At 34.7% G+C, this 27125-nt stretch overlaps 4 protein-coding genes across 9 annotated transcripts in view; 1 reads left to right on the top strand and 3 right to left on the bottom strand.

Annotated features, from left to right (window-relative positions):
• Positions 1–266: 266 nt before the first annotated feature.
• Positions 267–3668, bottom strand: LOC144840277 (uncharacterized). The gene has a single exon (XM_078696039.1). It carries the CDS (start codon positions 3192–3194, stop codon positions 522–524), a length of 2673 nt encoding a protein of 890 aa, XP_078552165.1. The 5' UTR covers positions 3195–3668; the 3' UTR covers positions 267–521.
• Positions 3669–3818: 150 nt separating this feature from the next.
• Positions 3819–15477, bottom strand: LOC144840289 (TOM1-like protein 2). 6 transcript variants are annotated; one of them, XM_078696059.1, is made up of 16 exons: positions 15114–15477; positions 13971–14055; positions 12905–12983; positions 12185–12466; positions 11959–12012; positions 11553–11832; positions 10958–11445; positions 10745–10853; positions 10470–10653; positions 10179–10293; positions 8749–8808; positions 8427–8487; positions 7918–7935; positions 6483–6657; positions 6382–6429; positions 3819–5570 (listed from the first exon to the last, which is right to left on the bottom strand). In XM_078696059.1, exons 1-14 carry the CDS (start codon positions 15163–15165, stop codon positions 6536–6538), a joined length of 1989 nt encoding a protein of 662 aa, XP_078552185.1. In that variant the 5' UTR covers positions 15166–15477; the 3' UTR covers positions 3819–5570; positions 6382–6429; positions 6483–6535. The 6 variants fall into 6 exon arrangements, with proteins under 6 accessions (XP_078552185.1, XP_078552188.1, XP_078552187.1 ...); XM_078696062.1 differs by lacking the exon at positions 6382–6429 and having other exon boundaries at positions 6432–6657; positions 10958–11049; positions 11113–11445; XM_078696061.1 differs by lacking the exon at positions 6382–6429 and having other exon boundaries at positions 6432–6657; positions 10958–11133; positions 11197–11445.
• A 1413-nt stretch (positions 15478–16890) lies between these two features.
• On the top strand, positions 16891–23545 carry LOC144840290 (dynein intermediate chain 3, ciliary-like). The gene is made up of 14 exons (XM_078696063.1): positions 16891–16914; positions 17475–17663; positions 17859–18020; positions 18365–18483; positions 18837–18979; positions 19387–19500; positions 19715–19977; positions 20193–20372; positions 20818–20861; positions 21397–21532; positions 21821–22063; positions 22300–22461; positions 22929–22997; positions 23140–23545. The coding sequence occupies exons 2-14, from the start codon at positions 17481–17483 to the stop codon at positions 23140–23142; spliced, it is 1821 nt and encodes a 606-aa protein (XP_078552189.1). The 5' UTR covers positions 16891–16914; positions 17475–17480; the 3' UTR covers positions 23143–23545.
• A 915-nt stretch (positions 23546–24460) lies between these two features.
• Positions 24461–27125, bottom strand: part of LOC144840300 (pre-mRNA splicing regulator USH1G-like) — a 30159-nt gene continuing 27494 nt past the window's right edge. Inside the window, exons 2-3 of the mRNA XM_078696079.1 lie at positions 25815–26339; positions 24461–25575 (exon numbers count right to left, since the gene is read on the bottom strand). Coding sequence (XP_078552205.1) covers positions 24537–25575; positions 25815–25978 — 1203 coding nt within the window. The 5' untranslated portion in view covers positions 25979–26339 and the 3' untranslated portion in view covers positions 24461–24536. The remainder of the gene's footprint in view (positions 25576–25814; positions 26340–27125) is intronic.

Below are 27125 nucleotides of genomic sequence, written 5' to 3'. Positions count from 1 at the left end.
TGATTCAACGTTGAAATTATGTTCTGTGCCCACTGGGGTAGTCGGGAAAAGGGTCCAGTCTAATAATCTGAAGTAGAGCATTAAATAACCCAAAAATCCGGCTTTTAAGCCTACTTCAACTATGTAATACATTTTCAATAACAATTAATGCTGTTAAAATGACTTTCGTACTCCACACCTACCGGACAATACCGTATCAATCATCGATTAAGGAAAAGTAAAAAACTCTTCTGGTTTGTTAGGTGTGTGAAGGAGATAATATATATATGAACTTAAGTTCATCGCAATTGTGGACTAGACAATGTGTGGATAGATTAGATAATGTATGGCTTGTGTGTACCACGAATTTAATTTAACACAGTTAGCATTTTACACTTTTATTTGTACATACACTCTAGATTTGTTGAGAAAATTGAAGTGTCAAAAACCAACAAAATTACTCTTTTAAATTTACTTTCTGTCAGATTTACAACTAGAATGACAACCTTCCTCTAGTACACGTACTTTGAGTCAAGGCGTCATTAAATTGTCCAAGTCCTCTTTAAATATTTGTTTGACAGATCATCGTCTGGGTTCTGTAAAGTTAATATTTTAAACATCATTGTATGTTTCTTTTGTTTCCTGTCTGCCCTGCAGCCAGATTGTCGAGAACATCCATCTTGCATAGCGCATACATCAAAATCAAGACTTTTTATTCGCATGATTTTTGGTTTGATATTATATGGTTCCTCATAATACTGCGTGCTTGGTGCTAGTCCTTGCAGTGTCTGTCCACATATCTCATAAGGATTGTTGTATAAGGCATCGTCAATAATTGTTAGGTAAGAGTTTGCACTGTCAGGACAACGAGATAAATATCCGTTGACGGTGCTTTCTAAACTTTGTACTGACGCAGACTTAGACTGACCACGTGGGGATAGATAATCTGTGTCGTCTGACGTATACCTTGTGTTTTTGATTTGCATGTTATCATTTCTTATGGTTTTATCTTCCAACGCTTTAATTTTCAGCGCCATTGGGATGTCATCAATTTCTGCGTACAAACTTTCGTCACTTCCTTTAAATTTTTTAATTATTGATGAATAAAAGCTGCTGTTTGCTGTGACATTACGTAACATGCACAATAGACCGATTATTAAAATTATGAGTACCGGAATAATGATCAATGTAGCGGCAAAGAGGATGCCTTTCGCACTTGGTGCAGTTTCTACAATTGCAACATCGCTTTTAATATCACCCAAAGACGTTTCAACCGATGATGTCATGTTCATTGTAACGTTCGCAGGTTGAAAGTTAACTTCGTAGATTGTTGAAGACATTTTATTACTGTATATCGCTAGACATGTATAAACGCCTCCAATCTCTACAAATAATTGTTCACCAGCATAGTGTTTCGCTTCAGATTTTGATTCTAAATACCAGCAAGTAGCAATACTATCACCCGAGGTATTTGACGGTTGAAAACAGTCCAACTCTAACGAACTTTTGGAACTGTCAATGCTAACTATTTCCCTATTGATATTTCCTTCTTCAGAACACCACTCCATATAGTCATTACAAGTTAGTTCAGCAATACTTGTGTTGAAGTAGTTGGAACAAATTACTGGGGATGGAACTTCTGACGTAGATGAACACGTCACAGAAGAGACATCACCATCCATAGTGACCTCAATGTCAGTGCATCCGCACTCGTTCGGGTGACTTTTTATAAACTGACTCAACGGTGCGGAAAAACAATCACATTCAAACATATTGTTCGCCAGATAAAGATGTTCCAAATTTGGAAACATCTGCAACATGCTTCCAGACACTGTTTGAAGTTTGTTATCTTCCAAACAAATTATTCGGACAGAAGGAAATATTTGAGTGTTGTTAAAGCAATTCAAAGTACAATTACTTCCCTGCGAGGAAGTCACTGAGATATCCCCAAGCAGAACATCCTGTATCATGTTTTGCGATAGTACAACAATTGATAACTTACTAAGATGTGTAAACATATCAAAATTCACGCTTACAATCTTGTTATTACGCAACACAAGCTTCTGTAAATTTGTGAGTTTGTTCAGCCCGGGTGGGATCTCTGAAATCTCATTCGAATCTAGCCAAAGTTCCTTAAGATTTGACATCGCTTTCCAGACACGTGGGGAAACATTCTTAATTCTGTTTTGTGATAGATACAAGTACTCTAATTGCCGTAATTGGCGGCCATTTTGTGCGCTACCCACTATATTGTTAATAGATTTAAGTCTGTTTCTTTTTAAACTTAGTATTTGTAGTTTATTTAAATTTTTAAACGACGAACCACCAAGTTTTCGGATATCATTCTCATCGAGGCTTAATTTTAGAAGGCTAGAGATGACATTGAAACCAATTACTTTCCTTAAGCTATTCTTTGATAAGTCAAGAATCTGAAGCTCTACCAATCCGCTAAAATCTATGGATTTCAACATGTGTGTGTCAATAATGTTGTCACGTAGATAGAGTTCCTTCAGGTTCGACAAATCCTGAAATGTACGGCTATCTATCCGACTTATTCCATTATCTGAAATATTTAACAAATGAAGTTTCTCCAAACCTTTGAAATGATTACGACGGAGATATTTAATGTCATTCATTTGTAAAGAAAGTACCTTTAATCGAGTTGAATTTCTAAAACTATAATCACAAATGGTTGTAATCTTGTTATTCGACAAATTTAAAGTTTCTAAGTCATCTAGGCCAGTGAAAATACAACTGGTAAGTTTTCGAATTCGGTTTCCTTCCAAGTTGATCGATTTTAGCCTAGGCAAAGTAAAGAACGGTCCGGGTTTAGGCCTACTGACTTTCTCTGCCGAAGGCATAACTTCGTCTAGGTCATCTGAAAAACAGCACGATATTCCTGTTCTATCCGAGTATGACTCCAGAGTAGAAACCTTATTGTTTGACAGATCTAATGCAGTTGTTTTGGTACATTCATCGGGCATTCGTCTCAGTGCCTTCGTCCAATTCCCAATACCACGATCGTTGCAGTCACATGTACTTTTTTTCTCATCATTCAACTCACACTTGTTCCTTTTGAGCCCGTAAGTATCTACAATCACTAGTTGAGTTAAAAGTAATAAGGTAATTCGTACTAGACGCATGTTTCTTAGATATGTTGAGTTTTTTTTTCCAAACCAGCAACAATGCAACGTTAATTGGGCATCTGCTTGCATGTAATGAGCAGTTTTTTGTAATGAGTGTACCCCCAAGAATTGACGTTGACGCACTAACGAAATATAGGTTCGACTTTATTACCGGTGGTCCTCTCGACTGGTATATTGGCGTATTTCCGTTCTTCAAATTTCAAGAATGGCACTTAAATCTGGCCTGCTCACCTTGCTGCGTCTGTGTAAAATGGTTTGCAATGGATAGAGTTACGGTACGGTGTATCTTTCACTCGCATAATTATGATCTGTAAATAGTGCAGTTCGCGTACAATTATTCTTCGATTGAAATTGTCCTTTAATATTCTTGACTTGACTTAATTTCAACTTCCAAACAATTCTAGGCACGTGATGTCGTATTAAATAGTTTCCAATCTGTTTGTTCAACAGTTTCCTTCCTTTTATTATCACGGTTGAGCCTCCATCCTTGGTGGTACATCGATTGTTTGGTTTCTACAGGTTATTAACAACTAAAGCGCCTTCATGTAATACCAGCATCTTTCCAAAATCAAGTAATATTAGCACCCATAACAGTTTAAAATGTAAACCAACACTGCTTTTAAATGTTAAAGTTCACACATTAATCGTCTAAGTTCAAATCAGAACGGTTTTAAGACTCTATAAACTATAAAATAAAAATCATACGGTTTAATAATTTCTCTACACAAGTACAATCTGCGCCACGCGTACATGTGTACGAACATATACGCGTTACGCGTACATATTCTTGCAATTAATCAATAATTGGTATGCATTTATACAATTTGTGCCTAATAAAACTACAACACCAATCCTCGTAAACAATCAAGGTGTATCGCACCTTGCTAAATTGACTCCCCAAGCTTGTAATATTATTATATATAACTTTTCATTTACTGTTAGATTTCCACAAGCCTAAGTAGGCCTAAAGTTTGCAAACAAGAGAGCCTCCTAAAAATTATCAAAAATATAAACGAGACATCTCATTCGACAAAATCGCTGATATGTCTGTTACAGGTAATGGCATCTACAGAACTTTGATATTTTTATGCAATTACAAAAACACAATTGGCTTACATAATAATATTCTACAGTTCAATTTTGAGTCTACAGACATTGCTAACACAATATCTACAGTCACAGAGAATTATATTAAATCAAATTCTTGAATATATCTATACACAATAAAACTGAAAAATGTATCATTTATCATTTGTACAAACCACCATTATTCTAAATAATACAAAACACCTAGTTACTTAAAGTATTAATAATAATAGCCACCACTGAATTTAAAATCAATCGCAAATCCTTCAAAATTAATGGCCTGTGAAAATGAATAGCATACAGACATTGGAGTACATTGGAGTACAACAAATCAGGAGGTCTACCATTATTATCATTTAAAAGAATTATATTGTTGCGTTGATACGTTGTCAACCGTCTAGTGTTACTTATTGGCCGATTGATGCAGCCACATTCCCTACTCTAGTAAATCACTTTTTGTGGAATTGGCTTTCTAGCCAATCTGAAATACCTCTATAGGGTGTACACAATTCTGTATTCAGATTCATTAAAACATGCAGTATTTTATACCTCCATTTTGAATTGATTTTAAAAGTAGTTGGAAATTAATGTTTGTGTAAGTTTTAACGACTATTTAACAAGAAAATAATATACTACAGTAATTAAAAGGAATATATTTTCAAAATAATTATATAAAGATATTCATAGAATATTTGATATAATCAATCAATACAAAATTAATCATAAACTTTTTTTTACTACATACACATTCTGCATTATATATTCTATACACTATAGTAGGCTAATGTCTGATTATTTGAATTTTTACAGCAGTAATAACAATATTACAGCAACATTACAGTCCAAAAATCATATATTTTCTGAGAAGAGAATTAAATACACAACTTATATTTTGATAAAAGATAAAAATTACTAAAAAATACTAATTTCATTTATTTATTAATTTATTTTTTTTCAGCTTGAAAATCAATAATTGTATTCTGCAATGAATGCGGCGTCAATGATTCAATGTAAAAGGCCAATCTGCATGTTGCATTTTTACATACAGTTTTTTTATATACTTATGCATTTGCAGTTTACACTTGATCAAATCTGGCAGATTTAAGGTCAAAGTTCATATCAAGCAAGGCCGATAAAATGCTGCAAATATATGACTCGCATGACGGAGACATTGGTAGCGGCACATCAATTGCAAAATAGAAGAATTGTAATGTATTTTCACATACACATAATTTAATAATGTATTTTCTTCATTTATATAAATTTGTTCAATATAATATGCTATACTTTGTTGTATATTTACCTTGATACAAGTAAAATAACATGAAAAGGTTTTCTACTGAAGTTACTGCAGTAAACCTTTGCTTTATTGTTGATAAGAATGCAGTAAGTTACTGCAGTAAACCTTTGCTTCATTGTTGATAAGAATGCAGTAAGTAAGTTACTGCAGTAAACCTTTGCTTCATTGTTGATAACAATGCAGTAAGTATTAAGTTACTGCAGTAAACCTTTGCTTCATTGTTGATAAGAATGCAGTAAGTAAGTTACTGCAGTAAACCTTTGCTTCATTGTTGATAACAATGCAGTAAGTAAGTTACTGCAGTAAACCTTTGCTTCATTGTTGATAAGAATGCAGTAAGTAAGTTACTGCAGTAAACCTTTGCTTCATTGTTGATAACAATGCAGTAAGTATTAAGTTACTGCAGTAAACCTTTGCTTCATTGTTGATAAGAATGCAGTAAGTAAGTTACTGCAGTAAACCTTTGCTTCATTGTTGATAAGAATGCAGTAAGTAAGTTACTGCAGTAAACCTTTGCTTCATTGTTGATAAGAATGCAGTAAGTATTAAGTTACTGCAGTAAACCTTTGCTTCATTGTTGATAACAATGCAATAGTATTAAGTTACTGCAGTAAACCTTTGCTTCATTGTTGATAAGAATGTAGTAAGTTACTGCAGTAAACCTTTGCTTCATTGTTGATAACAATGCAGTAAGTAAGTTACTGCAGTAAACATTTGCTTCATTGTTGATAAGAATGCAATAAGTATTAAGTTACTGCAGTAAACCTTTGCTTCATTGTTGATAACAATGCAGTAGTATTAAGTTACTGCAGTAAACCTTTGCTTCATTGTTGATAAGAATGCAGTAAGTATTAAGTTACTGCAGTAAACCTTTGCTTCATTGTTGATAAGAATGTAGTAAGTAAGTTACTGCAGTAAACCTTTGCTTCATTGTTGATAACAATGCAGTAAGTATTAAGTTACTGCAGTAACTACAGTAGAAGTTCAACCTATTTCAATTTACATATTAATTTCTTTGTACAGGTTATAATGAAAACATTGTGTTCTCCGTTTCTTCCATCTTGAGTTGGCGACCTCCTCGATTGACCGTTGACCCCTGAAGTGAGTCACCAGCAGCCGCTCTTTCCTCTAAGAATTTGTCAAACTCTGAAAGAATGATTTTAATTATGAAATTAAATAAATTAAAATTTCTTAAATGATGGTAGGATTTTGTACTTGTTTTCTAAATGTTATACTGTAATTTTTATGAATATTTTGGAATAAAAAAAGCCAAATTAAGGAGAGGATAAATCGTTATCTACTCAGCAGTTACTGCAGTAATAAATGTTAATTAAATTCAATACTGCAATCTATGTGCATTGATTTGGTTCAATTGATTTAAATCATGGTATTTCAAAGGAAAAATATTTGTAAATATCTGATTTCCAATGGTATATCTCATAATAGTGAGAGTAATTCTACTGCAGTTACTGCAGAAACATGAATTCCTTAACCATACACAACAGATACAAAACAACAAATTATCCAACAGTACAAAAACAAGGTAATAATAAACCAACAATATGAACATTAAAACAATGACACGCGCAGTGAAAAGGAACATTCAAGACTGGAGGTCATTTACATATTTTAAAATGTTCATATGACAAAGAACTCCATTAAGAAATTATATCTGATGCAAGCAAACAAACGTAAATACAATTTCAGCTTTATTTCAGCAAGCCCATAGCCAGGTAGGTTCAAGAGTACAAAAATTAATGCCCTAGCCCAGCGATCATGATGATTTTTGCCCCTTCTGTGGAAAAGAAAACCCCATGCCGTATACAAATGCTGGCTATGAGCCTGTTCAGTTTGAACATTCAGTCAGAGGTACAGTATAGGAACAAAAAGCTGGCTATGGGCCTGTTCAGTTTGAACATTCAGTCAGAGGTGCAGTATAGGAACAAAGAAGAATACTAGATGTGTTCATAAGAATGAAATGAATGCATCAGCATGATAAATGATTGAAACATGATGGATAAAAGGATGAAAAAAGAATAGACACAATTAGAAAGACACACTATCCACACATTGCAATGCAAATGATTGAAGTTTGAAACCTGTATAAACAAATGAGTGAATGGATAGTAAAAACGAAAGAAATAGACATACAGTCAGACTAGTAACATTTTATTTTGTCATCTTTGTGCAACTACTTCAATTGTGTGAAGTACTTTGTCAATATGTTGTCAGTACATCATAATATACCACCAAATGTACCTATTCTTCACCATGCAACTTATATTGTAACTTTACTTAGTTATTTCACAATGGTAGATTGGTGTGAGCACATAGAAAGTCATTCCTATAATACATGAGTGCATGGTTCATGCATGAGTGATCAATGGCCAAAACAATGGTTCTCACCATGTGGAAATGATGCTGCTGTATATTCAGAAGTAGACGAGAATGAATTAGTAGAAAATTAATTTGAGGGTGCAATTGTGGTCAATCTGTTTCAGAATAAATGTATCATTACACATTACACAAGAATGGATAGGAAGATGGTGTTTATGTGTTTTGTAAATAGTCTACCTAAATGTGCTTTACGATTTGTTCAATGAATGAATGTGAGGCGAGCTATGGTAAATTCATACATGACTGTGTATTAGCATCATGGGTAACAACACATGATCCTGTTGTGCCACTGAAAGTGACTTGTTGGACGCACTTGCGGAGAACTTATGTAGAGTCTATACATGCTATGGATACTTTAGTTAACTGAATTCAAATGAATTATGATATTCGAAGATGAAGTTATATAATTCTATAGAGAAATGTATAGAGTGTAGTGTCATATTTAATAAGTTGAAAGAAGTGTTTTATATTTCAATATGTTAGTATAAATTGTAGTAGAATAGCTAGTAGATACTGACCTGAGCTTGTGATGCCTTCTGGGTTTGTATTGGCAGCAGCAGTGCTGTCTACAGGCTTGCTCTGAAACAACAAACAAACAACCACACTGATAAACCTCCATATATATTGTGCAATATTATTTAGAGAATATATAGAATTGTCCTGTTTTTCAATCAATATCAATAATCTTTCTTTACTGCAATTCGTATACAAATTGAAGTTTAACACCAAAGGAAAAATTGTCATATACAAAACCCATTTCATTTCATTTCAAAAGCTGGAATTGCCATTTGATAATGATCTTGTTGTTGGGGGTTTGTTCAAATAAAGCATTACACTAACCAAATCACTTTCCTGAAGCCATTGTTCCATATTCTCTAGTTGACTAAAGTCAGGTGGCAACTGTTAACAAAAAACAATTGAAATAAAAAAAAGGAACAAAAACAATTGAAAAGCATAGATGATTCATATGATATGACAGCAGAACAACAACAAGCATATGCACTTGGATTATAAATACAATTACTATGAGCATAAAGATTGGTGAGCATGTTCAACTTCAAATTAGAATGATTCAACAGATCAACAAGTATGAAAGAACATAGTAAAATAATTACAAAAATTAATAATTTAAAGAAACGCAATGGTGCCTACCTCCTCTTCCTTCTCTTTATCCTGTACTCATGAAATGATAATATGGATGGATACAAAAAATTGAAGAAAAATAAAAAAAATGAAAATGAATGAAAAACAACATGCAATGCTATGATAGTCCAAGAAGTATAATGTACAACATGCAACTGTCTGCTATTTCAAGTTCTTAATTTCCCTACAAATTATACTGTATACCCATTATATATTATTTCTTTTAAGATACTACTAATTTTCAAATGCAATAAATGCCTTATTATTATTGTTTGGCAACATTAGTGAGTGAGTGTTGCCGAGTGGTTAAGACAGTGGAACCGTAATCCATAGCCTTAACATCGGCAAGGGTTCGAGGCTCATTGCTTCATGGTTCTGGTGGTAGAACAAGTCTTCTCGGATAAGGACTATAAACCGTAGGTCCAGTGTACATCTGGCTCATGTGCACTTTAAAGAACCTAGTACATCTTTCGAGACGAGTAGGGGGTCACCCCGGTGTACTAGTTCATACACACACACTGTCGTGGGTACACGTAATGGCGCCGTTAGTAGGGGAGAAGAATGTTGTTGAAAAGATGTAACATCTAAGTCCACAGCGCCTTTGATCACTTGTTGCTGGAATTGGCGCTTTACAAATTCGTATATATTATTAGTATATATTATTATATTATTTTCTATAGAGACAACGTTAGCAACTCCTTCCAAAGATATATTTTGAATCTAAATTTTTTTTTTCATTTAAAAAAACATTATTATTATTATTATATGGAAAATGTTTCCTTACCTCGTTACTGGTCTCTGGCTGTGATCATGAAATAGATGAATATGGATGAATAAAAGAAAATGACAAAAAATTGATAAACAACAAAATGATCAAACAAAATGCAATGAATGAAATTTCATACATAAATGGATAAACACAAAATTAATGAACGATTTAAGTAATCATGATTAGAAACTAAATGTCTCAAAAAAAAACCAAATAATACAATCTACAATGAATTACTTACCTGGTCTAATTCACTGTTCCATCAGCTAATGGAAGGCAATAGCAAATACTTACCAGATAGAATCTAGCCTACTGTACGTACAGTAGTTAATAACCAGATGCTAGGCTAAGAGCTTACCTTACTAATGGCTTGCGATTCAGTAGAAAATGGGTTCACTGCCCTAGAGTTCATAGCATTGGCTAGGCCTCCTGATGTCTGATCCATGTTGGAATTATCTTGGTATGTGCTACCACTATCAATAAATAAGTTAATTTCTAAACATATTATGCACTAGATACAATAAATACAATCTGGAGTCTGTAAGTAATTACTTAAGTTTCACACTGCTTGTGTTTTACAGCGTATTTACATTGTACTTTATAGAGTAGTCTCAAATCACAGTGTATTACGAGTTGTCCACTCACTTACCCTCTCACTGGATCCTGATAAGCAGTCTGTCGGCTTAAGGCAAACATGTCAAAATCATCAGTGTTGGCTTGATTAGCTGCTGGTGGGGCAGTCTGTAACTGGCCCGGTGGGGCAGTCTGTAACTGGCCCGGTGGGGCAGTCTGTAACTGGCCCAGTGTGTTGCTCACACTACTGCCACCCATTCCTAATCACAATGATAATAATATTTTGTATTTGTATTGTACAAGCTTATTATTTCAAAGACTTGGTTTACATATTTAGTTAGTCACACTCACCTAAACCAGCTAATTGTTCAGATAACTGTCCCACCGCTGGGTTTGGTGGCTGAGATTGAGTAACAGGCTCATCATCAAAACTAATTAATGTTCCAACTGAAGAATTGTTCTGTAAGTTTATAAGAAGTACAATAAATATTAGACACAATATCCATTTTTTAAAGTTTAAAAATTACACGAATCTACCAAAAACAAACAAATTGATTCTATTACCTGAGCAGGAGGTGGTGCTTGACTCTGTGATGTCATATTATTTGCATATGCAGGCACTGAGGCTGCTGGTGCACCACCACCAGCGGGGTAACCTGGTCCACCGGTGGGGTAACCTGGTCCACCGGCGGGGTATCCTGGTCCACCGGCGGGGTAACCTGGTCCACCGGCGGGGTAACCTGGACCACCAGCAGGGTAACCTGGTCCACCAGTGGGATAACCTGGTCCCGCGTTAGGATAACCTGGTCCACCTGGAGGATAGCCTGGTCCACTTGGAGGATAGCCTGGTCCACTAGGAGGTGGAGCACCAACTCTGTACGCTGGAGAGGACGCTGAAACCTGGTAGGCTGGGGGATTAATAGCTCCAAGACCTGTCATTGCTGGTTGTTGGGACTGGGCGTTTGATGGTTGGGTCTGTTGCCGGTACCGTTCAAAACGGTCATATCGTACAAAAACATTATTTAAGTCGTCATTAATCCTTAAGAGTTCACCTGTAAGATAAGTGAACCCAGTGAGTACTCTTTATTTTGTAAAATGTTAAAACAGCATTGGTATACGCTAGTTTTTGTTCAGTTCAAAAATATATAAAAATGTTTACCTGTAACTTCTTCATTGCTAACTTTATTAAGTAGATGCACAACACGTGACTGCATAGAACGACATGTACGGTTTAACTCCTGCAACAGCTCCAAATCCCCAGGGTTCTCTTGCCCAGGGGTCATCTCTGTAAGCATTTCAGAGAAGACTCGATAATTACCCTGGACAACTTCCAGGTCTTTTTGCATTTTAACCAGTTGCTCAGGAGAGAGATTGACTGGGCCTTCAGCAAGCTGGGCAGGAGGCACAACTGGTGATGGATGATGGTGCATCTGTGGAGCCTAGGTACCAAGAAAAGTACATTTAAATTTCAAAACTTCTTGTAGGGCTAAATTAAATCAAACAAACAGAGGCAGTTCTCAAATTGTTAAATTACATTGATAAATTCTTTCTTAGAAGATACTAACCTGTCGATTATGGGATGGAGGCCGAGATACAGCTGGGTCTAATTCAGGAACACTCTAAAGCAAAACAATGATACATACTATCAATAAATGTGTTAATAAATAGCCCATTGAAATTACTGTACCTTAGGTAGGCAGAATTATCGTGATAGACAAGAATCATACTAATGAAGCATGATGCAGATACTCATAGAGAATACAAGTGGGTCTTATTTAAGAACAAACTTACTCTTTCAGGGGTGATGATCGGGGCCAATGTATCTAAATCTGTAGCAGGGAACTCTATTCCTTTAGTGCGTAATTCCTCATAGACTTTAACGACACCCTGTAAATCTGGAAGCGCACGGAAAGCATCTGCCCAGGATTGAATGAGCGTCAAGATCTTCTCTTGCACAAGTGTCGGCGGGTTGGAACTCGGCTGAATGATTTTGACGAGTTCTTTAATGAAGTCTTGCTTGCAGATGAGAACATGAAATCGATGTCCACAGTTTTTAACACACGTTTCCAACAACTAAAAAATAAAGTCATGTCGTGAGTATAAACTGAAGATGGAATACAGTAATAGGATATTTCTAAATTTCTCCTTAATGTGGCCCAATCATAATTTAAAAATCTATATAAGTCTGACTTAATGGAATTAAGATGTGCAGCATGAGATAGAGTTCTTTGGAAAAGTTTAAGATAGTGGAAACATATGTGAGGCGACTGAACTGGACTTTTTATCATTATTTTTTTATTTTTGTTTTGTTCTAATTTATGAAAGAAGATCTTCAATTTTTTATTGAGTCCAAAAGCAGTAATAAATAAATAATAACAAACTAAAAAGGTCTTTAAGAGAATTTCAGAATTTATAGAATGTAGTAAAGAGTGAAAAGAAACCGTGAGAACAAAAGAACGGCTGAACTTTTGCATCATTTGAGACAACATTAAAGATAAAGCAGTGCCTTACCGTAAGTGTATACATAACTTCTTTCCATTTCTTATTGCCAACCAATTTCTTTTTGATTGCTTTCATTGCTTCCTTATGTCTGTACAATAAAGAGAGTGAACTAATTGTAACGTTTTAGAAAGAGAGGAGCTAATTGTAATGTTCAAGAAAGAGAGTAAGCTAATTGTAATGTTCAAGAAAGAGAGGAGCTAATTGTAATGTTCAAGAAAGAGAGTAAGCTAATTGTAATGTTCAAGAAAGAGAGGAGCTAATTGTAATGTTCAAGAAAGAGAGGAGCTAATTGTAATGTTCAAGAAAGAGAGTAAGCTAATTGTAATGTTCAAGAAAGAGAGGAGCTAATTGTAATGTTCAAGAAAGAGAGGAGCTAATTGTAATGTTCAAGAAAGAGAGTAAGCTAATTGTACCGTTTAAGAAAGAGAGTAAGCTAATTGTAACATTTAAAAAAGAGAGTAAGCTAATTGTACCGTTTAAGAAAGAGAGTAAGCTAATTGTACCGTTTAAGAAAGAGAGTAAGCTAATTGTAACATTTTAAAAAGAGAGTAAGCTAATTGTAATGTTTAAAAAGTGGGTAGTGACCACTTACTAGCATGATGAATAATATGTTGAAGAAATGTAAATGCTACTGTATGCTTTGTAATCAGAAATTAAGGTCCGGGTTTGAGTCTCGGTTGGGGCGACTTTTTCTCATTCTCACAGATTTCCTCATCTTATCATTTCAAATTAATTAATTAAATTTCAGTATTATATCACCGGGCGGTTTAGAATTAATGTTCTTTGCCTGTTGTGTTTATATATATATATAGTATATATATTATTATTTAGTTTTAAATCATGGATTGACTGATCTAATATGTCACAGTCGAAAAGTGTAATTTGCATACAATTATTTAGATAATGCATTGCTGTTTTAGACAAAAAAAACTAAAAGAATGAAGATTTATGAAAAGTAGATTAAAAAACCTACATAATAATTTCAACTTGTTTCTCATTATAATGTAAGTGGTAGGGTGTGATATTGAATTAAAAAAATATTGAAAAGTATTGTTCAAGTACTGTTAAAACTTACGCATCTTCTGATTCATTGATTATATCACATATTTCTATACTTAAAGACCAATCTTCAGATGCCAATGAGTCATTGGTTGCCTTCTCTGATAAACAAATAATAATTAGAGAAATTTAATTTAATTTAAGTTTACGATAGAATATTCAAGGCGTATATTATAATTAGTAGTTAATACTGTATCAAGTTTTTCCATTTATTATTTATATTTATTATAACATAATTTTATCATGATGTGAATTTAACTTATTTATAAAATTCACTTTCTGAAATAGAAATCAGAAATTAATTCAATGACAGTTTCTAATCTCAGTTTTGTGGATTTGTAAGAAAGAAATAAAGAACTCAATGATGACACTTAAATAGCCAAAAGCAGTGGCGTTCTTTCTCACTTTTCGGGAGTTGCCATATTATTAAGTTTATAAGTAATATATTGTTTGAAGGTTTGCATGGCGAAATCGAATGTTGATATAAAGTTTGCGGTACACCACATGTATTAGTTCTGAAAAGGACCCACCCTTTCCACTTATATTCCAAGTTTCCTGGACTTTCTGCATTCTCACTCCTGAGGACGATCAAAGTATATTGATCGAAACGTCAAGAAACTCAACAGTTCTTTTCAGAACCATGGAGGTATAAATTTATTTTATACCTCCATGTCAGAAATACACGTGGTGTACCGCAAACTTTATATCAACATTTATAAGTAAATGTTTTGTTTGTCAGTAATCCACATATTCATGACGAATTCATCACATGGATGATTAAAATAGTAAGTGATATTCAATGTCATCAAAAATAAGGAAGAAAACTAACTGTAAGAAGAGAGTATTATAAGTAATGTTTAACAGATATTCAAATGTGGAATTAATTAACACTATGTTAGTTAAGCCTACTAGTAGTAGTAGGCCTATTTTTAATACAATTACAATTAATAATATTAAATACAAACATATTAATAATTGAATAAATACAAATTAAAATCTCTATCATTTTAAAAATGTTGTCAGCCAACCATTTTTTGAATTTCTATACATTGCCCATTAATATTTATTACTACTATATTTATATGACTCAGCAACCAGTGACAAAAAATTTAAAGGCCAAAACAAAAACATTTAAAAATTATTAAATTGTTAGGCCTACCGATTCTCTGGCCAACTGGAGAGCTGAACGGATTCGATGCGAAGAAAGACATAGTAATATTATACAATGTTTTGTTTTAAAAAAAATGTAGCGACACACTCGTCCGTCAATCAAGTGACCAGCACAACGCAACCGTTCCCGCGGTGGTTGGGTGGTGACAAGCAAGTTTTCTTCAGCCTAGCCGAGTAGGCCTAGCTTTAAGCAGGAAATAAAAAAAGATATTACGTTTCTGCAACACTGAAAATGTTGACCTATTTTTCGTCAGTATTTTAACATTAAAGCAGTTATGTAACATATACAACTGTGTAAACAGACAAGGCCAAAAGGTTTGGTAAACTCGTCGGGGCGATGGCGTAGAATAACTTGACCTTTGTTATTACTTTTTGTCTGCGTTGACCGGTTATTGTTAAAAATTGCGTTACAGTAACTAATTTTATCGTTAACATTTATTAACAATTATAAAAACTCGTATCCGGATATTCACCCCCTGGACATTTACCCCCCGGAAAACTACCCCCCGGACAACCACCACCTGGACAACTACCCCCTTAGGACAACTACCCCTTTAGGACAACTACCCCCGGACAACTACCCCCGGACAACTACCCCCTTAGGACAACAACCCCCTTAGGACAACAACCCCCTTAGGACAACTACCCCCTGGACAACTACCCCCCGGACAATTACCCTCTAGGAACAATGACCCCCCTGACAATTACCCCCTGACAATTACCCCCCCCCCCCACCCCCGGGTATATAATTACCCCGCGGACAACTACCTCCTGGACCTGGACTATAATACTCCGAGGGCAAATAATCTTTTAGGACAACTACCTCCGTAGGACAACTAACCCCTGGACAGCTACCACCCAGACAACTATCCCTTTAGAACAACTATACCCCGGACGGACAACTACCACCCAGACCATTCAACAACCTGACTCTGCAACAGTGTATAATAGGAATTAATAACTATATTTTAATTCGTTACTTTGACGAATTACTATTACTATTACTATCAAAAGTAAAAGATTGAACATAAATATAGTCCTAAGGGAGGGGGTAGTTGTCCGGGGGGTAGTTGACCGGGGGGTAGTTAACCGGGGGGTAGTTGACCGGGGGTAGTTACCCTAAGGGGGTAGTTATCCTAAGGGGGTAGTTATCCTAAGTGGGTAGTTGTCCTAAGTGGGTAGTTGTCCTAAGGGGATAGTTGTCCGGGGGGTAGTTATCCTAAGGGGGTAGTTGTCCTAAGTGGGTAGTTGTCCGGGGAGTAGTTGTCCTAAGGGGGTAGTTGTCCGGGTGGTAAACATCCGGGGGGTAACTGTCTAGGGGGTAGGTGTCCTAGAACCTTTTTTTCCGAAATAAAAAAATTAACAAGTATAATGGATGTAACAATCTCTTTTCCTCCATGGTACGAGCTACGTATCATTCAGACAACAATTTAATACTTATTTTTTTTATTAGTACAGATCGTGTGCTATCCATATCACCTTCGAAAATTAATCTTAATTTCTTTGTATATTTTTTAGTTTAAAACTGTACGTTTTTCATCTTATGCTTTGTATAATTGCTGTTTATATTTTATATGGACGCACCACCGAAAAGGTGTGTGCCACTCTGCTGTTCCATTTGAAATAAATAACGCGTTTTTTCATAAACCAAATAACGAAAACGAAACGTAAAGTATTTTCGCCGCAGTACAGAAATCTTATCCGTATTTAAAGTGCGCATGCTCAGGTCAATTTCGTGCCTAGCAACAAAAAACTAAAAAGTTTGGAGTTTGATTGTTGCATTAAAATAGGTTTGTACTTCAACTGCAAATGTTGTATCTTATATCTCAAATTTATAAAACACTGTTAAATGCAAATAAGATTAAATATTTTAAGTGCAGTTATTTAGTTTTAACAATAAATAAGGAGGCCTAGGCTAGGCCTAGCTAGCTAGCCAGCTGCCAGCAAGCTAGTACAGTAGTTAGGCCAGAGACAGAGAGAGGGGTAGGGCCTAGGTGACCCCTGCTAGCTATCTAGGCCTAGCCTAGGACTACTCCCAGGCTAATCGCTAGAGGCCCAAGCCAACATAACATATAGACCCTACGCTATGATCATGATGGACAGGTAGCGGTGTGTTTAGAATGCTCAAAAAAGGAATACAGTAATAAATAGTACTTATAGGGCCTAGCTAGCTAGTAGGTAGGATAATATTATAAATAAATAATAAATCTTGTTTTTGTTGAATGTAGGTAGGCCTAGCTAGGCCCGGCTAAAAATAGGCCTGCCTAGCTAGGGCCTAGCCTAGAGAGAGACCTTACCTAGGCCTATATAATTATATGCGTAGTAAATAACAAAAACATTTACATTTCAGGTAAATATGGAGATTGTGTACGTGTATACAAAAAAGCGAAGCGAGTTTGGCAGACAGTGTAACTTTTCAGACAGACCAGCAGAATTGCATGTTGACATCTTGCCAGATGAAAGCTTAACAACAAATTTTGTGGAAAAGAATCCTGTTGATCGAGGCATACAATGTGTTCAAGAAATGTCAGAGCATGAGGTATCAAATAAAAAAAAAATATATCCAAAAAACTGAGTTTTGGAAAGCATGCCATACAGTTTAACCATCATCCTGTAACTTGCAAGTTTTTGCTATATATTGGATGTGTACAAAAATAATAACACTGTATCTCAAAATTGCGTTACATGATATCTGTTCTAAATTTAAGCAACTTGATATTCCTTCTCTTTGCAGGTCAATACTGAAAGATTTGAAACAGACACACGAGGTATTAACCATGTGGAGGGTGGTTGGCCAAAAGATGTAAACCCACAAGAAGTAGAACAAGTTATTAGGTATAGAAAGAAGGTAGAAAAAGATGAGATGTATATCACTACAATTCAACAGCTTGGCACAGTAAGTTTAACTCCTTTTCAAAGGCTCTTTTTTTAAAATATAAAATATAAACCTTGACAACAACATTGATTAATAACCCTACTTTTTAACATTGGTGAAGCAAAACAAGCATCATCATGCTGTATACTTCACATTGTTAATTTAGCCACAATTGATATAATCCAAAGTCAAAATGTACTTCAGTTTCAGTTTTATTTCACACAACACATTACACTATATATACATTTGTACTTATAAATAATTATAAACATTTGATTGTGGGTGGAGGTTACAATAAGCCATAATGGCTTTAAGTCTGAACCGCCATTTATAACTCTAATTAATTTACTAATTTTCTTACATAGCTAATGGAACATTGCATCAGGCAAAACAATGCAATTGACATCTATGAGGACTACTTTGCAGATTTGGAAATTGAGGAGACAGAAGAAACTCCATCAGCTAAGACCATCAATGTATTTAGGTTGGTTTTAGGGTTTAATTAATTATCAATAAATTGTTTTCTTCTATTTTTTAAGTCCCATTGCAATACATTAAACACTGCTGTTGTTTATGTCATGATATACTAATAAATCAAAAATAAGTACTTGCACATAGCAGGTAAAACAGAATTAGGGCTATTGAAAGCTAATTTCAAAAACATCTTACAAGTACAAACTCTCCTTTACGATCTCTATTCACGAACACTCCTATTAGGAGGATACTTTTGTGTGAAAGAAACATGGGAAAATGTAATGTTTTAATCCTGTAGCCAACCCCTATTCAGGTGACTACTGTTTAAATTCATAATTCAACATTCTTTTGTTTTTCTTAAAGAGATCCAAATGAAATAAAAAGAACAGCAACACATCTGTCTTGGTATCCAGACGGCGCTAAGAAGCTTGCTGTAGCGTACTCAAATCTGGAGTTTCAACGATCGTCACCAGACACAAGTTTTGATTCATACATTTGGGACATAGGTTTGTCAGCAAATTAGTATTTGATAGCACTGCCAAGTCATCAAATTCTAGAGTTATGACAATGACATCTTATTTTAGATTTTATTTCATTTGCATTCAAGCATCTTGGTGACAATATATAAAGCCTTGTCTACACTATCAAACTTTATGTGACAAAAAAAATGTAATGTGCCCATATATGGACATGATGATGATGATGTCATATCACTACCATATTTGGGCACATCACACTTTTTTGTCAAACTAGTTTAATAGTGTAGAAAGAGCTTAAGACTATTTTCTTTTTTTTTAATCCTTATTTTCGTGGTCTCATAGTGATTACAACTATTATTGTATATTATATATAATAACTTTTATTGTATTGATAATACACTACTGTATTCCATTAATTGTGTTTTTTTGTACAGAGAATCCAAACAAACCAGAAACAATAATAAAACCAGCCTCACCGCTTGTTTGTCTTGAGTACAACCCAAAAGATGTGCATGTTTTGATAGGAGGCTGTTACAACGGTCAAATAGGTAAGAAGTGAGGTGTAGACGCTACTGGTCCATCATCTATCGAGCAAATAGGTTTCATAACAGCTTTTATCCAGCTGCCATTAGGGCACTGAATGCTTGTCAGTATACCATACGAGAGTGATGTGATGTATATCTCAGAGCAATAATGGAAGTAATTTTATTTGATGATAGTTTGAATTCCATCTGCAGATTACTACAATTTCTTTATTTTCAGCTTATTGGGACACAAGAAAAGGTTCGCACCCTGTAGAAATATCTCTAGTAGAAAACAGCCACATGGATCCTGTCTACAAAGTGATCTGGTTACAGTCTAAGACTGGAACAGAGTGCTTCTCAGCATCCACTGATGGTCAGGTGCTATGGTGGGACATCAGGAAGGCTGGAGAACCGATTGAAAAATTGATTATGGATCCATCGAAAAAAGGCAACATTAACAATGCTCTCGGTGTAGTAGCGCTGGAGTACGAACCAACCATTGTAAGTAGTTAATAATTATACTCTACAGATGCGGGTATAAGCCCACCTTTTTTGGGGAGTGGGATTATTCCTGGAACCCAACAATGTAGGCTAGATTATATCAAGACTAGATTTTGAAAGAAATATTGCATTCCTAACAAATTCAACTTTTCATTGAAAAAAAAGCAGAACTTAAGAACTGTACACTTTCATAGCTCTCTTGTTTAATTCTATAGCCTACCAAATTCATGGTTGGCACGGAGAGAGGCACTATCATCTCCTGTAACAGAAAGGCCAAGACTCCGGCAGAGAAGATTGTTGCCAGCTACAAAGAACACCAAGGTCCAGTGTACGCTCTTCAAAGAAATCCATTCTTTCCTAAGAACTTTCTCACAGTTGGTGACTGGACAGCTAGAGTGAGTTTGCCTTTTCTAAAAGTACAGTTACAAGCCAAGTCCACTTGCAGTTAAGATGAGATTATAGTCTTAGTCAGGTTTATTATTGAATTAATATTTTAGTGATACCTATCACTGTCCTTGGCATTCTAGAAATATCACATTTAGACAGCTGAGGACAGTGATGTTTATCAGTATTGTTGAATAGTGTTATTCTTATCCTAAAATGTCTACTACCAACATGTATAAGGCTCTGTGTACACTATCAAACTTTATGTGACAAAACAATGTGATGTGCCTATATATGGACATGATAATGTCATCACTACCATAGTTGGGTATATCTCTACCATATTTGGGCACTTCACACTTTTTTTATCAAACTAGTTTAGTCAGAGCTTTAGAAATATTCATTCAAGTCTTACTCATGTGTAAGAATCTTAACACATTCATTATTGTTTTACAGATTTGGTCTGAGGATATTAGGGAATCATCAATCATGTGGACTAAGTATGATCCTATCATTATTACTGTAAAATATATAATTATACCACTTATGGCCATACATTCACTGCCACCTATTCACCTTGTTGTATCTCATGTGTAGAGTAATACAAAATGTCTGTCTATTTACCTTGCTGACCAGTCGTGGGCGACCCATAATTAGTTTACCAACATATTATTATGTACTGTACATATTTTATTCAAATATGTCTTTGTTCCTGAATGTTTTCTGGTATGTGTGTACTGATTATGTAAATGGTATCCCAACTGACAAGCACTTGGTTCTTTTGGTACTATTGAACATTGTATGAATTGTGTAAATAAATATTGTAATTGTAATAATATATATATGTGCCTATTTTACTTTATCATTTTTATTTAGTTTATTGCTTATTTTAAATTTAATCTCCATTGAGATCCAGCCACTGATACCCACAGCATTGTCATTATTTTCAATAATTTGCCTTTGGATTTATAAAAATAGAGAGTGATACAACATTTCTGTCTGGTTGGACAACATTGTCATGTAATTTAATTACAGGTACCACTCATCTTACATGACTGATGGCTGTTGGAGTCCAGTTCGTCCAGCTGTGTTCTTCACCACCAAGGACGATGGTAGCCTTGATGTCTGGGATTACCTCTTCAAACAGAATGACCCTACACTCAGCCTACAAGTAAGAATTTGATTATTATTGTTGATGTACTGTGTAGATTCAACTTGTTGTCCTTCTTGATAGCAAAGGGCATTTGTAGTGGTGAATGAATGTGTTGAATACTGTTACAGAACAGTAACACGTACATAAAACAAGTTCCAATAGTCTTTTAACCACAATATCCATCAGAGTTTCTACTACTGTATAATTTAAATTAATGTTTGTAAATATTCCTGTACACTGGCCCTGCCTTGCCTGAAAAGGTCACCCGGTATAGAAGAACAAAAAATAAATTGTGATTTGTTTTAGGTTTGTGATGAACAGCTGCAAAGTATCCGTGTCCAAGATCAAGGCAAGTTGATAGCAACTGGTTCAGAACGTGGAACCACAACTCTGCTAGAGCTCTCCAGTAGTCTCTGTACAATGCAGAGAAATGAGAAGGCGCTTGTGACTGCCATGTTTGAGAGGGAGACCAAACGAGAGAAGATTTTGGAGTCGCGCCAGAGAGAACTGAAACTGAAACGAGCTGTTGCCAGTGCTCAAGGGGATGCAGTAAGTTCTAACTTACAAATATTTCAACAAAAATTCATAAAATATAGGATAAAATCACAAAAGAGTACAAAAATAACAACTCATTTCCATAGTGGGGCAACACAATTAAAACAAAATATAATCTAGTTAGTTTTTGTTTTATTATTTTTATTTCTCAAAATAATTACTACCAGTGACATGCATATACATCCTCTGAAAAACCGATTTTTAAAAATATTTTAATTATTTCTTTTTAGGAAAATGAAGAACAAGGGCGTGAAAATGAAGACGAAGATCTCGTAGCTTTGGCAGAGCAAGACTTCTTTTCAATTATCAACACAGAAAGGAAAAAAGCAGATGCTAATAAAGCAAAGGTTGAAGAACAAAAATTGATTATTGAAGAAGAAGAAGAAAAGAAGGTAAGAATTAAAAAAGCAAGAGAAAATTTAATAATGCAAAAATATATTTGAAAAAAAAATTTAATTAAAGTTTATTACAGTATTTCTTTTTTTCTTTGTTTAACTTGAAATTCAAATTTAAATTATCTTTTATTAATCCTTTCAGAAATTCTTCAAAATTATTTCTCTTCTTTAATGAATGCCATTCTTGAAAGGAACGCTGCATCCTCTCTAAAGCTCTGTGTACACTATCAAACTTTATGTGACAAAAAAATGTGATGTGCCCATATGATGTTACTACCATATGTGGGCACATCACCACCATATTTGGGCACATCACACTTTTTTTTTTGTCAAACTAGTTTGATAGTGTAGACAGAGATTTACAGATATTTAGGGCTAATTTTTGTCCAAACCGTATGAAATTAATGATTTATTATTAATTAATTAATTAATTAATGAAACCAAATGAATTATGTGTTTTACAGGGGAACAGTGATAGTGAAGGAGAGAAGAAAGACTCAGAAAATGGTGAAAAGGGGGACGAAGAAAAAGAGGTATGTTCTTAACACAATAATAATTTTTTGAAAATAGTAAATAAATAAATTTAAGTAGAAGATAATGAATGAATTATAAACCGGTCCGCCATTTTTTTATTTTTCCCTTTCATTCTTTTAAATTTATTCTTTTATTTTTTAGTGACGAAATGGATAGCAATGGGACTTGGAAAAGCACAATATAACTAGTATCAGTTAGTACCTACAATATAAGACATTTATTTCTTTATCTGAAAGTTGCCTCAATTGTGAGTAATGTAGCTCAAGTTAACACAAGCAAGCATTATGAATATGACAAATATTGTAACACAATTAAAGAAAAAATCAATTTTGGTTAACATTTTTTTTTTCTCCAAAAAGATGCTCACAATTTTATTGAAAATATGTCATCATATGTAAATATCCTGTACATTTTTGGTATGATTTGTTTTAGATTTTGCTTGATAAAACCGTCCAATAAACTTTAACCTTGATATAGATATTTAAATATGAAAATTATACTCTAAATTATTATGGTAATTAAAGATTGCAAACAGAAATATTTGAAATTGATTTAAATGTAAATATTTAGTCAAAGAATCTTTTTTTACAATAAAATACATTGAAACAACTGATGGTGTTGTTGGTTTTGTTAGTTGTCGGTTGTAGCTGGAGAGACTTTGTCACATGTATAGTGAGTGTTACTTGGAATGGATAAAGTGGGAGATGTTGCATAATAATACACATTGTACAAAACTGATAATTATAAATATTTTGATGATTCTATTTCATGACTAGCTTACACAGATAAACCGAAAAAAGCCATTGCTGTCCTGGTCCCAGGAAGAAAATATGACACACAAAGTTAAAAGTTCCTTAAGCAACCCTTTCCCATAATGGACTGATCCGTCACCCTGCCCCAACATACCACCATTATATCTTTACATAAACGTTGAGATTTTAACTGTGTATAGATATTCTAAGTATTATAATGATCAATGTTGGATCTACCAAGCAAGGCAATCTAACAACTCCTTTGATACTGCTGTTGTTTAAGCAGTAATTTACTTATTCGCTGAAATAGACAATGTGTGATCGTCATGTAAGCCCTGGGGATGCAAATACAATTGTCGGTGATGCTGTTAGATAAGCCAATGTTGCTATTGAGATCAAAGTTCATCAAAATTCAAGCATGATATATGTATTGCCATTACATTATTGCATATTCACCTAATTACCCACAACAGTCGTTGAATTATTACATGACGAAATAAATTAAGACAATATCAAATTGTGCTTGCAATGTACACCTGACGATTTAAAAAACTATAAAATAAACAGTTTGATTTATTTATTTCTGAATTAAAAATCCAATTTTATTCAAATGAGGCATACTGATTAATATTCTTTATAATATAAAAGAATTTACTAAAAAATATAAGATCTAATGTGAACAATTTACAGTTATTAGTATCCTAGAAGGAAGTGTAAATGTGGTACGTTTTGTATTTGTTTAATTGGGGATATAATAGCGTTCTGTCCGCTCTTTACAATGTATATCTATAGTTCAGAGTCGCCCATTGCACCGGGGAATTCCATAACCATACGGCGTTTTGATACGGCTTGCAACAGCTTTCTTCTTGGGCCCATTGGTATACCCAACGTCGACAAATCGTCATCTATAAGAAGGGTTAAGGCGTCTAAATCAATGTCTTCTCTATTGAAAACCATCAAATAATCTTGAAGACCGTTGGCTGCAAGAAAAACTCCTAAAAGCGAATTGCCGGTGTTGTCGTCGTTGTCAACGTCGTCATCTAAGTCGTCTAAATCAACATCCCACGGAGAAGGATCTATGTAACCTCTCGGTCCAAGTTTTGGATTAATCTCGTTGTTGTTTTCTCTTCTTGTTTCAACTCCATTTTTCTCAAAGTCCAAATCATTAAAACCATTTAAAATATCGTCATCAGGTGTTGCAACTCTTGCAACTTCACCGGTAGGAAGTGACGTCATGGCATTCACTGCGTATGGGTCAGTGACCATTAGGAGCGCATTGGATTGCTCCGATTCTGATGTTAGTTCTGTTTCGTCTGGAATCGGGTCATTTTCACTGAAGTCTCTCTGACTGCGTAATGTCCCTCCTGACGGGCCACCAGTGGTAGAACTGAATGTTCCTTTTCCTTCTTGTCGTTTTGAAGCCTTCTTACCAACCGTCGAAGAAGAAGATTTGCTGCCGGGTTTCTTTGAATCATACACGGAATTTTCTTTACTTTCTCTTCGCTCTATTTGTTTTTGCATCTTCGCTTGCATTTCAAAGAATTTCTTGGCGCGTTTATCAGCCTCCTTCATCGCTTCCAATTTCAATTTCTTGACAAGCTTTGGATTTGATGCAGACTTTTTGGATGAAATATCGTCCAGAAAGTCGACACATCGCCTGCGGTTCTTTTCAGCAGCTACGTCCATCGGAGTCTGGTGGTCATTGTTCATAGCCCAGATGCTACAATCAAACGAAACAAGAAATGTAATAGCGTTCAGGTGACCACCGGCGGCAGCCCAATGCAGACATGTGTTCCCTTGAAAATCGCACTTCCGTGGATCACCTCTGTGTATAAAAAAATAAAAAATTGACTAAACCTCATCGTTGACATAAAAAATGAATATAATAGAATAGATAAAAAACTTGGCCTTAGCATAATGTCGAATACAGCAAGTTCGTGTCGAAATCATATTTTGACCTATTGCCGAAAGAACATTCGACCAATGATCTTTAGCAGACAGCAAATGGTCGCCGACAACAAATTCGCATTCGCTCAATACCATCAAAGCAATATAAAAACTTACCCCCTACTAACAATGACCCTAAGGGTATCCACGTTACCCTTCACAGCAGCCCATAACGTTGGAGTCATGCCATTCTCGTCTAACTTATTACAGTCTTTTCGTGTCGCTTCACTAAGAACATCCAGCGAACCGTTCTTGGCGGCAATATGGAACTTGTCGGCCATAGCTTTTTTTTTTTAATGTTTGTACTTTAGACCTGATTGTTGAGCAGGCAGGCTAAGAAAGGTGTACTTCAACGATATTTGTCTTGATTTTTCCAAACAGCGGGGAACGTGTTTAAATCACCTGCAGGGTCATCTTATCAAGTTGCCAAATTGTTCACGTTAAAAGTTCTCCGTGTACCGGTATCTTCTTAAAATATACAGTACTACGTCCCCACTGTAAGGCTTTAGTCTAGATAAGAATCTTTTAACACGAATTGATTCAAGTACTTGATCATTTCCATGAGTCGTTTTGAGCGCATACGTTCAACAAACATGTGTTTTTACAGTGTTTGCCTTTTGTGGGTGTTGGCCATCTCTTACGCTGGTAGAGAACAAAGTACACTTTAAACCAAACACAAAACAATAGATACCTAATAATTAATTGTATGCATGTCTGGAGATCAGATTGTGATAAACTCTCCCCTGATCTTTTACACTCAATAACCGTATCGGTACTGTAAATATAATTCAACCATGATTTTTGCAAAATAAATTTAATAACTATAATTAAAGATAGATTGTCCCTCTAAACAATTTTGTTTTTCAATTTTGGTGTTGAATATGCAACTTTATGGTCACATAATAATTATTCACTTTGACCAAAAACTGGAACGAAAAAAAAAATATAAAAAAAATATATTTATCTGAAAAAATTATAATTTAAAGCACAACAATACTTAATTTGTCTTTGAGGCAATGGTTTTTGGTTAAAATTAACTGTTTCTTTTGTCTTTTTATAAGTTATATAATTATATTTTTTTACACAAGTAAATAACTTTATAAAAACTGCAAAATGAAAAAAACAATATTTGTAAAGTCTGATTTCATTAATCTTAATTTTTCATGTTTTTTTTGGGGGGGGGGGGGGGGGACATATTTTACACATGGTCTAGTAAAAATGTTCCGAACATTCTGCATATTATGGTTTATTTTTTCAATGAAGCGAAATAAAAGACGCACGATAAGAAAACTGTTTAATCATTATTCAAGTTTTATAAATGAAATATAGACCTACTAAAATATTGGCCTACTGGTAATTACATAATTTGCATGCTCTACCATGGAGCTATATAATGGTTCTACCAAACATGCCGATTTTAGTATAGCA

Source organism: Antedon bifida, chromosome 4 (assembly GCF_963402885.1).
Source record: "Antedon bifida chromosome 4, ecAntBifi1.1, whole genome shotgun sequence".
Classification (NCBI taxonomy): Eukaryota; Metazoa; Echinodermata; class Crinoidea; order Comatulida; family Antedonidae; genus Antedon; species Antedon bifida.
Note: the sequence above shows the minus strand (reverse complement) of the source record. Positions and strands in the feature narration are given on the sequence as shown.

Bases quoted from the DNA above. Each gene is read 5' to 3' on its own strand.
- LOC144840277 (XM_078696039.1), bottom strand. From the start codon at position 3,194: ATGCAAGCAGATGCCCAATTAACGTTGCATTGTTGCTGGTTTGGAAAA.
- LOC144840289 (XM_078696058.1), bottom strand. From the start codon at position 15,165: ATGTCTTTCTTCGCATCGAATCCGTTCAGCTCTCCAGTTGGCCAGAGA. The intron at 11,833-11,958 runs GTTAGTATCTTC...CTTGGTACCTAG, and splicing joins CTCCATCCCATAATCGACAG to GCTCCACAGATGCACCATCA. The intron at 10,294-10,469 runs GTAAGTGAGTGG...ATTTATTGATAG, and splicing joins TATCAGGATCCAGTGAGAGG to TGGTAGCACATACCAAGATA.
- LOC144840290 (XM_078696063.1), top strand. From the start codon at position 17,481: ATGGAGATTGTGTACGTGTATACAAAAAAGCGAAGCGAGTTTGGCAGA. The intron at 18,980-19,386 runs GTTTGTCAGCAA...TTTTTTGTACAG, and splicing joins TTCATACATTTGGGACATAG to AGAATCCAAACAAACCAGAA. The intron at 22,462-22,928 runs GTAAGAATTAAA...TGTGTTTTACAG, and splicing joins AAGAAGAAGAAGAAAAGAAG to GGGAACAGTGATAGTGAAGG.